General features: G+C 42.0%; 1 protein-coding gene across 2 annotated transcripts in view; it reads right to left on the reverse strand.

The window, feature by feature from the left end:
- POU6F1 (POU class 6 homeobox 1) overlaps window positions 1-14,324 on the reverse strand; it is a 211,186-nt gene that overhangs the window by 105,212 nt on the left and 91,650 nt on the right. Inside the window, exons 4-6 of one of the 2 annotated variants that reach the window (XM_078688854.1) lie at window positions 5,993-6,188; window positions 3,949-4,058; window positions 1,457-1,682 (exon numbers count right to left, since the gene is read on the reverse strand). In XM_078688854.1, the coding sequence (XP_078544980.1) occupies window positions 1,457-1,682; window positions 3,949-4,058; window positions 5,993-6,188 (532 nt within the window). Of the gene's footprint in view, window positions 1-1,456; window positions 1,683-3,948; window positions 4,059-5,992; window positions 6,189-14,324 lie in introns of those variants that run through there. The other variant, XM_078688855.1, reaches the window with a different exon arrangement.

Consider the following 14,324-nt stretch of genomic DNA (forward strand, 5'->3'; position numbering starts at 1 on the left):
TGCTTAGTCCATGCTACCCCTAGGATAGCTTTTCTATAAGGTTGACTTACAACCACCACCATAAGGGATTGTTTGGACTGATACAGGGTGCCCACAGAACTGTGGACATCATATACCAGGCCAACTTCTCACACCATCCTAACCTGAGTGGATTCTAATACATAGGGTCCCTCCCCACTACCTGTCAAGATCCACCTAACTCTTCGCTCCTCTGGAAGCTGCTCTGTGGTCGTCCATGTTCCGCAGCCCCCGAAGTTGGCTACACTGCCACCTTTACTGGGACAGCTTGACTTGGTTCCCGCCATGGTTGCTGATCCTATGCTTGCTTAAAGTCACACATGGTAAAGGGCCAGCAGCCCTATTCACACTAGTGGCCCTCACATATAGTCGATTCAGAGCCTTTGCTGAGCTAGGCTTTTGCCCCTCTGCATACAAACGTCCTCGGAGGACCAGGTACTGCTGCTGCTCCTTGCGATAACCCTCACTCTCATAACATACCCAGATCTGCTTTCATGATTTCATAACTCCCAACCGCTCTACCGAGTCTGCCAACCAATTGTCACCTCACGCTAGGTTCACCCGGGTTGCCGCTGCTTGACCACTGTGCCTTCCTTGGTCTTTTATCTCCTGTTGCTAGCATGACCCCTCCTCAGTCCGCTCCGACACCTTCTGCGCCTCCCAAATACTGCGACACTTCTCACGTCAGGTTGGTTCCACGGTTCACTTCCGAAGCTGCTAAGCATCTCCACTCATAACATCTTCACACTTTTGGTCTAGCTCTGGTGGAAGTACTCATTGTCAAGCGTGTTTTCTCCTTGGCAGCACACCCTTACTACAAGGATAGGATACTGCTGCACATCCTGCTAGTGTGGTGCGTGTTCATGGCCGCCATCTTAAGAAGGGTCTGTCCACCTGTCAGCGCTAACAACCACTGTCCACTGACCCAGGTTCTCTTTGCTGCCATTTCTCTCGCTTTTATTTGACTCCTAATGCCTGAATGTAAGAACCCCGAAGCTCAACATGAGTTTCCTTCACAGTTCCAATACTTTGGATTGGGAAAGGGCTTTACAGATGTCTCAATGCGTCAGGAAGGAGTGTAGAAGCGTCCCTACTCTGTCTTCATTCGGACAATACTCCTCCTGTACATTAGTTTTAAGAAATGCTTTTAGACTGCACAGGAAATCTCTGATGGAGCCTGTTATACTCACTTACTCTAAAAGGCTACAAGGGTGGCTCTTTGAGTTAATGATATCATTAAAGGAGCGAAGAGTGGGCACGTGTATGAACAAGATTTATTTTAAACAGGAAGCGTTATTCGGGTTAAAAAAGAAAACAGTTTGTAAAAATCAACACATAAATAGGGTTGGAACAATACACAGGAAATTCAGACTGCGGCAGTATATTTTGCAAGTTTGATATATTTTTATAGGATTATGCCTAACGCGTAGGCTCTTACTTTGTAAATTGGAGAAAGGAAGCTTCAGTACTCCAGCGGCGCTGGTGGGTGTTGTCAGCCCAGGCAGGGTGGCCACGGTTGCTGTGGGGAAATTCCAGACAGTCAAGCCCTGCTGGCCACCGATCGGACTGGCGATGCTGATGGGGATAAGAAGAGGCTGTGTGACTGCTGTGGCTGGGGTCATCATTCCTGCCAGAAGGGCCGCTATGCTGTCCTGAGTTAATATCTGCAAGAGGGAATTAAAACAAAGAAAATGATGATTAATGTCCGATCAATCATAGAACTACACCAGAAACAGATTACCGGATTGGTGGCCACCAGACCCATCTTAGAATTCTCAGATAACCACCGACAAAGTAAATGGGCACCATTGCAATTCATTGCATGTACATTTATTTCACATGGGCATCCCAAATATCTGGTTCAGATCAACGTTGGACTACCCTATTTACAGATATCAAATGTATGAAGGTCTGCAGAGCTCCTACTCGTTAGGAATGGTTTAATCTTTGATTCTCTCGCAAATGATATCCAGGGGCCAACTCCTATTTGCAGCTGGAGAGTGAAGTGTGAGCTACTTTATGTGGTGCTTGTCATAGGAAATATCTGTACCTTGCACCCTCTTAGTCCAGGTTAGACTTCAAGATATGTTTCATACAGTTAAAAACGTGACAATGCTAATCTATTTTCTTCATCACATTTAAGTTAAACATTTCTCAAAAAGAGCAATGATATAAAACATGATAATTGAGTGCTATATCCCTCGATTTGACATCCTGGAGCAGGAAATGATGGGTGACGGGCCGCACCCTCGCCTGACAGGTAGATGGGGGGGAAGGTAGATGCTGGGGAAGGTAGAAGCTGGGGGTTGGACTGTGCCAGGAAACATCGCTAATGTGGGGCTCTGATCAGGGTGCCAATCGTCTTTCATTCCCCCATGGCCCTAAAAAACCCTTGCAGCAGTTCTGCATTGACGCGGCCCACCTGCTCCTTAGACGTCACAACTTTGCATTGTTGAGAACTGTGTTAAACCTTTCTATCCTTGACCATTAATTCAAACATAGACCTTACTTTGAACTTCGAATACGGTGCAGTGATATTTTTCTCAGCTGTTTTCTCACACTTCAATGTGTTATGATTACTTTCAGGCTATATTGTACTGAGACCCTGATCTCTACTGGTTTGTTGTGAAACACTCCAGCATCTACTGATCAGATGTTCTAATTTTATCTTGACAGACAGAGCGTTTAATCCTTCAACAACCTGACTTCTGTTAGCTGAGAAGTTCAATCTGTATGTATAGCATTAGTAGGCGTATGAAAGACAAAGCCTTAAAACTAAAAGCTGCCAAAACTGAGGTATTGGTGTTTGGCACTCAGGGGTATATTTGGTCCAATGTCTGGTGGCCTGAGGATTGTGGACCTCTTCCCACTCAAATCAGCTAAAAACCTGAGTGTCTTATTCGCCAATACCTTGAGCTTCGACATTCAGGTCAGTCACACTAGCACCTGTCTCCTCACCATACAGCCGCTGAGAAAGATCTTCCCTTATATCCCAGTGGAACTGCGCAAATCAGTCATCATCATACTAGTCACCTCGCAATTGCATTATTGCAACTCACTGCATCTCAATATCAAGGCTTCCTGCCGTAACAAACTTCAAGTCACCTAGGAACGCGGCTGGCCAACTTATCCTTAACATCCCGAGGTGCCTCTCGGTCAGAGACGGGATTTGTTCTCTTCACTAGCTTACGGTCAGAAAGAGGATTATTTTTAAGGCTCTTTGTGTGGTCTTTCTAGTCATGCATCAGAAAGGTTCCTGCCAACATAATTCTCTCTTCCACTGGTACACCCCGGTACGGTTCTCTGATCCTTCTTCCACAAGAATGTGTTGGGTTCCAGATTTCAGAAAGCCAGATGGGGAGGCAGTTCCATCTCGGTTTTTGCTGCCAAACTGTGGAATACTTTGCCTGCTCATATTTCGTAAGCTGACTCACTTACCATACCTAAAAAACTCTTGACAACATGGCTTTTCTCCTCCCATATCCATTAGCCATCTCCGGGCGACTTTTGACTGCTTCAGGGTGCCTTCCTATGGCGTTTTGACACCTCATGGTATAGCGCACTCTACAAATAATTTTTATTTAATTACATTTCATAGTTCCATACAATAGGTGCCGTTGTCTTGGGTGTAACCCTAACCTGTTATCAGCATTCCTAGATTTTTGTGAATTAGCACTGTACAGAAGATGTTATTTTTATCTCTGGTTTGAATTACTGTTTGTCAGTAATACAGATGAAGATATGTTCCGGCATTAATATTTTGACTTAAATCACCCAGGTATGCTAGATTCTCCAAAGAACTGTCGGTATATCAGCCCTTTTTGAAAACGCCGACCATTGTTAAGCCAATAGATTGTAGGCTATTAAAGTATGCATACTGACTCAATACCATTCCATGAATACCCACTCAATCGTTCCTTCTTCACTCACCTGTGGAGCAGCTTGCAGTGCAAAAGGAGTGAGAGTCTGCTGCGGCTGACTGGCTGCGCTGGTGAAGACAGTTGGTACAGACGTTGGTATCATTCCCTCTGATGACTTTACTTCAGGTTAAGACAGAAGGAGGATGACAGAAGGGGTTAAAAATAACCTGTTACTGAGGACTACATAGAAGCATTGGCCACCATTTCAACAACTGCACCCTGGCCTTTCCAATGGCGTGAAGCCAAGTTTCAATCCCACCTAGGAGTCTCGATAATTCAAGTCTCACACAAGAAGTCCCTCGTCTATGAATTTGTAACCGCCTGTGTTGAACTGTTCATTGGCGAAAAGAGATAATAATAATAATAACAATCATAATGACGTGAGAGCAATATACTCAATTCTGAGAAGTCTTGTCAAATTCTCTTGGTATCCCAATAAAAATGTTAACATGCTCCTCTGCTTATTATTGAATTCTGAGTAATAGTTTGAAAATCATACAGATTGTAAGACAGAAAGAATGCAAAATATCTATCTTGAAGAAGCATATAACATGTATACAAATCTAGTTTTCAGATATGGGCATGGGCTTTTACAATCTAATATTTCCCAACCTTCCCTTCGACCAGCTAAATCCGTGTTCAGCATTACTGAAGTCTTTCAGGAAATTATTTCTGGTAACAATTATGGTATATGTTTAACATCAGCGTATACTGTTTTGTGAAATATTGATACATGACATAATGTTTTGTTCAGTTCAATGATTTGAATGATTGTATAATAAGCATGTACATTTCAACGAATATTACTGATATATCATTGATGATAAAAATTCTTGTGAAAAACGTTCGATTGGAAAACTTTTTTACAGTAGTGCACGCTGGAGTCCTGGATATCTAGCGATTCCAGGCCATATACATTTCAATAGACAGTTTGCAGGCACTGATCTAGCGTAGCACACCTACCTTTCAAACAATTAAGCACACATTTAAAACAGAGTGCAATACCTACATCTATTCATTATATGTTTAACATCAGGCATACACTTCAGGTTGTGAACCTCTTGTCTATAGTTTTGTGGTTATAGCTGTCATCATATTGTGCACCTTAAATTTCAATAGTTATCATGGCATATATTCTCCTTTAACAAAGATTCGGGAAACGGCCTTTACAACATGGCTGAGCCACGCATGCTGTTTCCCCGCAAGCGTAAACACATTTGCCTGAACCATGCATCTGCATTAACCACACATAGTGTGTTCAGACGGGGGGGGGGAGAAGAAGAAACAGCGTCAGTATAGGAAGCTCCGGACGCGGACAGGTAAGTGGGTCTGCAGCCGGGTTTGGTGGGTGCAGTTTTTAGGGTTGAGGATGGTTGGCTTTAGTGTTAAAGGCAGGGGTTTCGTAATTTTGGGAAGGGGCAGGGTTTCAGGGTTCAGGGCAGGGGAAGGGGGAAGGGATGGGGCAGTTGTAAGGGATGGGGCAAAGTTTGGGGGAGTTTTTTGCAGCGGGAGAGGTTTTAGGGAGGGGGTAGGGGTAATTTTTGGAAGGGGCAGGGTTTCAGGCTTCAGGGCAGTGGAAGGGGTAGTTTTAAGGACAGCGTGGGGGTACGTTTTAGGGCACAGGGCAGGGGGGCTGGGGTAGTGTTTGGTAGGGGGCAGGGTTTAGGCCTTAGGGCGGGGGAGGGGAAGGGGTAGTTTTAAGGGCAGAGCGGGTATGTTTTAGGCCTCAGGGCGAGGAAGGCGCTAGGATTTTAGGGTTTAAGGCGGGGAGGGGGTTCAGAATAGTGGTAATCTTCACAATGCATATCCCTTTACCAATCATGCCTTTACCATGCAATTGTGTGGTAAAGGTATAAGTGGTAAAAGAATGCATGGTTTAGACACATTTGAGGTTAGGACGGAGTTGTAGAGCATGCGTGGTTCAGCCATGCGAGCCTCTGTCATACAACCCAAAGATTCTGCACAACTGCTTTGAGAAAATATTTCAGAAAAACTTCAGCCTGATGGAATGCTCTCTCCTTTTGACTTCCTATTACTGCAGGAAGGCCTCCTACCCGCTGGCTCTTGAGAAGGCATCTCAGGGTTTAGCTGCACTGATTCTCTGGCTGGCTCGCTGATCTCGACAGGCAGATTACCAGTGGCTTCTGCGGCCACTGGTTCTGGTGCCTTTGCTGTCTCTTCGGCTTGGGTTGGGGCATCAACACCTACTTCCAGCACTCGGATCGTCTCTTGGCCTGACATGACAATAACCTGTAAAGCAACAAGATCACCAATAACGTATCCTTTTTTCATTAGCGTTATCAATATCAGCAAATATTGTCTTATACTGGTGTTATGCCATTTTTATAATAGGGTATTTTTCACCGTATCACAGTTATCTAGTGACCTCTCGCTTTCTGTTTTCTCTAATCACACATATCTGTACCAATTTTGTCCCCTAGAATATGATATCCTAGCAAATATCTGTGTTGCATCTCTGCAAATCTCTACAAACCGTCAATCTTCAAGGACTCTAGCAATCTCTTTGTCTAATAGTCTGTTTATATATCTATTTGAATCTTCTGTTGAATCAACAAGGTCGCTGTGAACATCGACTGCCTTGATTGGCCTTTATATGTCCCAATATAACGTTTTCCAGTGTAAAAGACAAAGGTCGGGATATCCGTACTGACCTGCTCCACTACCTATTACATTATTCTCCATTAGGAGAAGGGCATAAAGTAAACCCTGCAGTCAATGAACTCACATCAGGGTACCCTCACACTAAGAGGGTCTCTAAGCTCTCCTAAGACGCCATGCCTCTGGACATATTTCTGAGGCTGCCAGCCTAAATGAAATGTGAGACATATTGTGCCAATATTTGCAGAAAAAATATAATTTTTTATCTTAAGTCATTGTAGAGAGAGAGGTGTGGCTCACTGGTTAGAGGCGGCAGACCTGTAAGCAGAGAACGGCCTGGGACCAGGGTTCATTTCCCGACGCGGCAGGGTCTTGGACCAGGGTCAACGGACTCGATAATTCTCGCCTCAGTGCCTACTCTAACCAGGGAACACACTCGGCAACTCTGGGCATTAGCTTGCCTCATCTCCACAACGGCCCCCCACATATATGGAATAAAACAATTGGATTTTGTGCCATTGATCAGGTCAGAAAGGATCCCAGAGGGGGTAATAGAGAACTGTCTCTAAGACGTAGAGAAGCATCATGGATACTGACAATGTGGGCGGTGGAATATGGGATGAAAGCAGACCAAGAATTACACTATTTCCTGGGAGATTAAGATGTTTTTTCATTAATACTACCGCAAAATGCTTATCTGTATGGTATATATATGACTGTTGCAGGATGAAAGATAAACAATCATAACGTAGCGCTAATGTGCCCTCTAGCTTACGCACTCAGAAACGAATACGTCTATGCCTTACCTATTATGTACTGATAATCAGTTTTCTTGTATTGAATTATCAGATATAACTCACATTTTGACTTATGAACTAAGCTGTATTCTCGTATTGAATTATCAGATATCATTTATATTTTGGTCTATGAACTGCTCTTTTCTGCATATTACATGAACCTATCTTGCCCCACATTTCGGTGCCTGACAGTACCGGTGACGATAGTTTCCTGAATTCAAATACGGATACACCTTATCAACATTATTTTAATTTCACACCCTATGAAATCACTCAACTATTGAGTTCATAGATATCGTAGACGCATTAGAACGATATTATTTCGGGGATCAAATGTGATATGGGTTATTCACAATGATATGCATACCTACAGCTCTTGCTATTATTGCGGGATAACACATCTGTTACTAACCCAAAATGGCGGATATAGAACGCCATCGTGCTCATACGTAGACATTCTAGCAACTTTTTGCAGGAAGGCCAGTTCATTTTAAATAAACTTCCGGGTTAGGAGACCCGGTTCATCCAAAATACGGAGAGACCGGCTCCACGCGTAGCAGAAGAAATCCCGGGACTTCATAAAACGAAGGTAAGAAAACAGAGCAATATAAACTCATAGATATAGCTAGACTGGCCTTCAGTCCACATATACGGAATATTAATGGATTTCCGTATCTGTTTTTCTTTTCTCCTCCTCGTACTAATCACAGCTGGGGTTACGATAATCGTATCGACAACCAACGTGACGAATAACTATAATTGATTTTACCAATATTTTGGATCCCGACGAGTTGTGCCGTGCCACATATTTGGCTAAATATTCAATTGCCGTCGTGAAGGTAAGCGACTTAGAGATAAATAGTGAAGGAATAGTAACGGACCCCAATTTGGGTACAGTACATTAGATTAAGAAAATTCTTGTACTATTTTAAATTTTATCAATTGGATCAATAACTTAGCTTATTAGCTGTGTCCATAAAATCCATAATTGTATGGGTAATATGCATTTATACATATTTTCCCACAGTTTGACCAAGAGAACAGACCCAAGTTCCCTAAAAGAAATTATTAACCCAGCCGTGTGAGGCTGGGTCGGAATTATAACCAGCCAGAAGGTACGTTTCTGGGCCGCTTAATTATATCACACGAATGATCACAATATCCTTATGGTGATTACAAGAATTTTATTTCTTACGATATTCACAGGCATATAATTTATCTGGAATTGAATATCAGGTAAGCCTGATCAAATCTGCTCAGTTTTTATAACCTCTTGAGCACTAATGCTAGTAATAATTTTCAAACAAATGTAGGATTCACTGCACAAATATATAGACAATGATTCTCACATGGGTTTATGGATGAAATATAGTTGGTGAGGCATATTGCCGGCATGATGCCGGGGAATCTGGTGCTAACTGAATACTGTTTGGATTTCACGAGCTGTGGGGCATTCTATTTGCCTCATGGGGAGGTAACCTCTCTTCCTCTCATTGGGTGTCCTTTCTTTCTTCTTTCCCTCTTGAAGTACATACTAAAATTCAGTCGTTGATAATAAGGAAATATCTCACCTCTACAACATGCGGATTCAGCATATGTAAGAATAATCCCACTTGCATGACATTATTGTCAATCACGTATTAACTATATGTAAAGTATTTATAATGCCCGATGTACGGCGGGACTACAATATCTGTTTGTATTATTTTTTCCCAGCCCTGATGAAGTCGTGGGTACCTGCCCATTTGACGAAACACGTGTTGGCTGGACTTGGAGAAAGCCTTACGGATTAAATGAACTATATATTTATTCTAATCTGATTTGACTTTGTGGATTAACTTGTACGATTGTGTTACTGTGAAATATTCTGAGTTGGTGTGATAGGTTTTCAGATAAATATCTTGGACCAGGATGAACCTGGCTAGTGTATCCGACACATGCACCACTGCATAAGCCTAATATTGCGCTATGGTTCAGGTCTACCACGAACATTGACTATCATTGTCACTTTGTGCTTCTTGGCGTTATTCTTATTTAAAACTTTAAAAAATCATATCTATGGTTCCCCTTATTTGACTTATGTCATTTTGTTTATGACAATTTACTCTAATTTTCTAATTTGGATTCAGGTTTGTATTATTTTGCATTTTGACTTTATCACTATTTTGGTACTGCATAAATAGTGACTTCAGGGTTATCCCCTGACAAGGGTTGTGATTATTCCTTGGGGTGGCCACCCACCACAAATAATAATCCAATTTCTAACAGTTGTCCAACAATTTTCTGTGATTGTCACATGGTGGTCTCTTTTCACTCAAGGAAAACATGGCAACAGTTAGCCAGCACAGGAAATCTGGGAAGTATTTTCTATTCTGAATTTAAAAATTATCTATTGTGGGAAGGCACCTGAGGTGATGGCCCTTGGGGAGCAAGAGATCAATCTGGCCCTGGCAGAAGGTCATATGAGGTTGAAGTATGAGCACCAGGATAGACATCTTAGTTCTAGGGGGCGAAAGCAAATGTCAACATTGAAACTAGGTACATGATAGCTCAAGCGGAGGATAGTGGGTATCCAATTTTCTTAGCACTTGCCACCACTCATCATTTATAGGGCTCTGGAGCTTGGAATGGGCCAGATTGACCAGTCAGAATAGGCAAGTGGGGACCTGGTGCCTCCTAGATTAGACTCTGAATTGAAAGTCGTTCTGGCCGTAGTCTGTACCAAAAGGGCAGAAAAGAGAGAAGAAGTAAGACCTTGTTGGGCTTTATTGAGTTTTGCAGACAAACAATTAGAGGTAATTATGGACTGAGCAGTATTGGTTAGAACAAAAGGGACAGTCATGTTAAATTAAATCAAGGACCATTACTTGAATGGGCCGCGGTGCCAGTCTTGTGTTTTTACATCGCTTCATACCATAGTTAAATAGGTGGGATTAGAACACATTGTTTATTCATTTATTTAATATTTTTGTAAAGCAACAGCTTCTGTCTGATTTGCAACTCTGTAGCACTGATGCTTGTAGAGATGGCAGTTCTTGGTTATGTTAATGGGCGGTACATTGTCTGAAATAAAAAAATGTGTTGTGTAATGAAGGTGGAAATTTAAGATCCAATACTCAACAAGTGGATACTGAAGAGTCCTGTCACTTCTTGAAGGGAGGTGGAGTGTTAATTCAGTGGCTCCCTGGATGGTTGGGAAGGTCTCTTTGAAGAGACTTATTTTTCAGTTTTTTTAAGGATCTTAGGTTACATACGTAACCAGTTAATCCAAGCCAGAGCATGCTAGTCTAGGTATGGGGGCCAGCTGGCTGAAGGCTGGCATGGGGAATGCAGTTTGTTTAAAGGGGCTGTATTACAGAGGGGTGAAATTGAGTAAATTAAATGTGCCTTCAAAGATCTTTCAAGCAGATATGAAATTCACAAGGGTTTTTGAGTCAGGGAAAGGGCGCACTGCAAAGGTGAACGTAAAAAGTCCTGAAAAATTAGGTACAAAATGAGGTGCAAAAAGGGTGAGGGGATGAGCCCTATAACCCCCCAATTATGTGATAGCCACTGCTGTCACACCAGAAATACTCAACAGAATACCCTTGTACACAACCGTTACATGTAATAACATGTGTCAGTGTAGACACTGGTACAATTAGAAACAAAGCCTGTGGATAAACAAGAAAATCTTCTTCTGATTTGTGAGAAATAAAGTATTTAATGTTCTTCAAAACAATACAGCCGACACGTGTTTCGTCGCTCATGGGATAGTACTCCAGCGACTCCTCAGGGCTCTCATGAAATAAAAAGTCTAGGGAAGTCGCTCCGCCGGTGATAATTCCGACCCGGCAGGGCCCGGGACTTAAATGTCGTAAATCGTGTAGTAAGAATGCGACCTGATCTGGGGTAGCGTCAAAAAATGTCCATGGGTAATGAAAAGAGAGACAGTTTTGGTGTGCCAAAGAGTGCAACTAGGTCGAAGATTCTTCGTCCACTGACTGGAGGTGATGCTGTCCAAACAAACTTTGTAGGGTCCGATTTAAATGGAGTGGTTGAGGCATAAATCACAGCGGCGTTGTAAGGGAAGGATAAACCCTCGTGTTCACCGCAAAGTTTGTGGAAGACGATCTGTGTGAGATCCAATCTGCTATACGTTACGTGTTCCGTGTAAGGACCTAATTGTACCAGTGTCTACACTGACACATTTTATTACATGTAACAGTTGTGTGCAAGGGTATTCTTTCAAGCAGATAAGACAGATGGTAAAGGAGAAACCGTACTCAAACAATTAAGTTCTCATCAGCTTTATAAAGGAAAATGATAAGCTGCTGTGGGAGGCTTTGAAAGTTCATCAGGTTGTGGATCCATGTCTCCATTCAAGAAGAAAGCCCTAAAAAAGAAACCCAGTAACATAATAGAATAGAAAAGACAACAGAATCAGTGTGGCGAGGAGGGCGGCCGAAGGGGTAGGGAACATAGGGGTCACAGGTGGGAAACCCCCTACCCCCCCTCCAAAAAAAAATGTACCAGCAGCCAGCCGCATTGTTCGCTTTTGCTCCTCTTCTGTAGGAGGCATAGATTCCCAGAATGCCCTGTGGCTAATCCTGAAGCATCTCTCATGCATGAGAGCAGCTTCAGGATTGGCCTGAGCACCCTCGATTTGCACTCCAAGACAGTCTGAGAGTCTGTGCTTGCTCTCTCCAACCCAGCTATGTTGCTCGGTTGGAGAGAGCTTTCACTGCACATGACAGTTTGGCAGGCTTGAGAATGCCAGCCAAACTGTCATGCGCAGTGAAGGGAGTGCACCCACCACTCCCCTCAGGCCCCACCCTCAAGACTCGGCAGGAAAGGGAAAATAAAACAAGTGTTTAGAATTGGGTTATTTTTCCTTTCCTGGCGGTTTTTTTGGGGGTGTGATGCTCCTCGGCCATAGCAGAGGAGCCCCCGCTGCTTTGCTCCATATAATTCATGGTCACACCATCACCTTCTCCACAAATCACTTAAATCCTTGATGCATAGCTCTTTCATAAGAAACAGCGTGTTTTTAAACATAAAGAATAAAAACCGAATTTCTAGTGCAAAACTAAAAACATCGAATATGTTATCTATTGGTTGCAAAAATATATTAGAATCAGTTTAATATTAGATATTTTTTTAATGTGTAGTAGCTTGGAATATGTAGAAACATTCAGAAACATTCAAATGTGTCTATAATTACCTAAGGGGTGCAAAAAGTATAAACATATTGCCATAAATATCTCCTTTCTGCTTGTCACTGTAGAGCAGAAAAAAACAGAGTAGAAGAAAGAAAAGCAACGACTCATGTTCATTCTTTAATAATGCTCTATAATCTTACATGCCTTTTGGCTAACAGACATTGTGACATCAGAACTGAACTGTAATAACTTGTTACAGTTGAGCGTCTACATAATTCTTTATAATAGGTGACTGGGTACCCCACAAGTCGCCTAGTATAAAGAAATTAGAGACAGGTTTGTATAGAGGGATAGCAGAATCCCACGTGTTATATCAATATAACATTGATAGCTATAGTTGGTGGGTTGTATACCCTTTCAATCACATGAATCGCAATCTACACCTATAAATATAATGGAGATTTGGGAAATATGCAGGCTAAAGGGAAGTTTATTTAGGTAATTATGCTTCTAATCAAGTCAGCCTCAATTTAACAGAAGATGCTCAAGAACAAAACAATATAACAAAAGCACAAAATGGGGCCCAGAATATAGATTGAGAAGAAATAACCAAGGTGTAAGAGGGGAAGGAACAAACTGGACAAATCAAGGGTGTTGCTTTTAGCGCATGCAATGCGCCTTTCATACAAATTCGACAAATGCAAAAACATAGGTTTCCCGTGAGAAAAGTCAGTAACTTTAAGAAAAGCAAAAAGTGATCAAATAACGCAATTGCGTTTTTTCTAACGCTCAGGTTGAAATGTTTTGTCTGTGTTATGTTATACCATATTATATACATAAAAGAAACAATAGCATCTTTTCAACTAAACAAACTCGTAACTTAAAACCTACATCCACATGCTGTAAAACAATGCTTGGTTAACGGATTGCAGCGGGTCAACCAGCAAGACATCAGAGTGATGACTGAGTTTGATACACAAGTTATACAAATATGAAATCAATTACATTTTATTTCTATCACAACAGTTTTAACCAAACAGTTCTATATAAGAAAACAATCTAAAATCAATTACATTTTATTTCTATCACAACAGTTTTAACCAAACAGTTCTATATAAGAAAACAATCTAAAATCATTTAATGAAATAAGGTTTATAACAGAAATACTGGTAGATTTCTGTCTTCCTTAGAAGTTGGTACCCTCAACCACAAATTGGGAAGGTCCTATATTCCTTCAAGGGTGAAAAAAGAAAAGAATTAAACCCTGACCGTTTAGAACAAAAAACTATTAACAAGCACTGGCTGGCAAAGCCAATAGGCCTCGCCTTTAGTAACAGGGACTTACTGGCTCAGCCAGGGTTGGTTGCTTTGGTGTGTTGTATGGTCCCAGATCGCAGCCAGTGTGTGATATCACATACTGTAGTATTGGAAGGATTCATTTTGAGAAAGTATAACAAAAAATACTTCCAAGAAGGTAACCATGCTTTCGAACCTATAAGCATGCATCAGCGGCCATCGTTCAATAATTTCTATAATAGTCTAACATCAACCAGTTGAAGATGGCTGTCCATGCACCTGCATGCCCGGGAAGCCATCTTGGAAGCATTTCTTGTTTTACTAAGTATTAATTTAGTATTCCAAGATGGTTGATGGCCATTTTCAAAGACTAAATAAAAAAACTCCAGGTGGGATACCATGCAAACGCGCATATTCGAGCTGCCCATTATCAGGATGCAGTTGTCAAGTCCTCGCAAACAGCAGTGTGTTTGTGGGGTGGGGTTTGCATGGGCATGGTGCGGGCTGCCATACAAATATTCACTTGCCAGCGG

This window comes from Lissotriton helveticus, chromosome 1_1, assembly GCF_964261635.1.
Source record: "Lissotriton helveticus chromosome 1_1, aLisHel1.1, whole genome shotgun sequence".
Taxonomy (NCBI): Eukaryota; Metazoa; Chordata; class Amphibia; order Caudata; family Salamandridae; genus Lissotriton; species Lissotriton helveticus.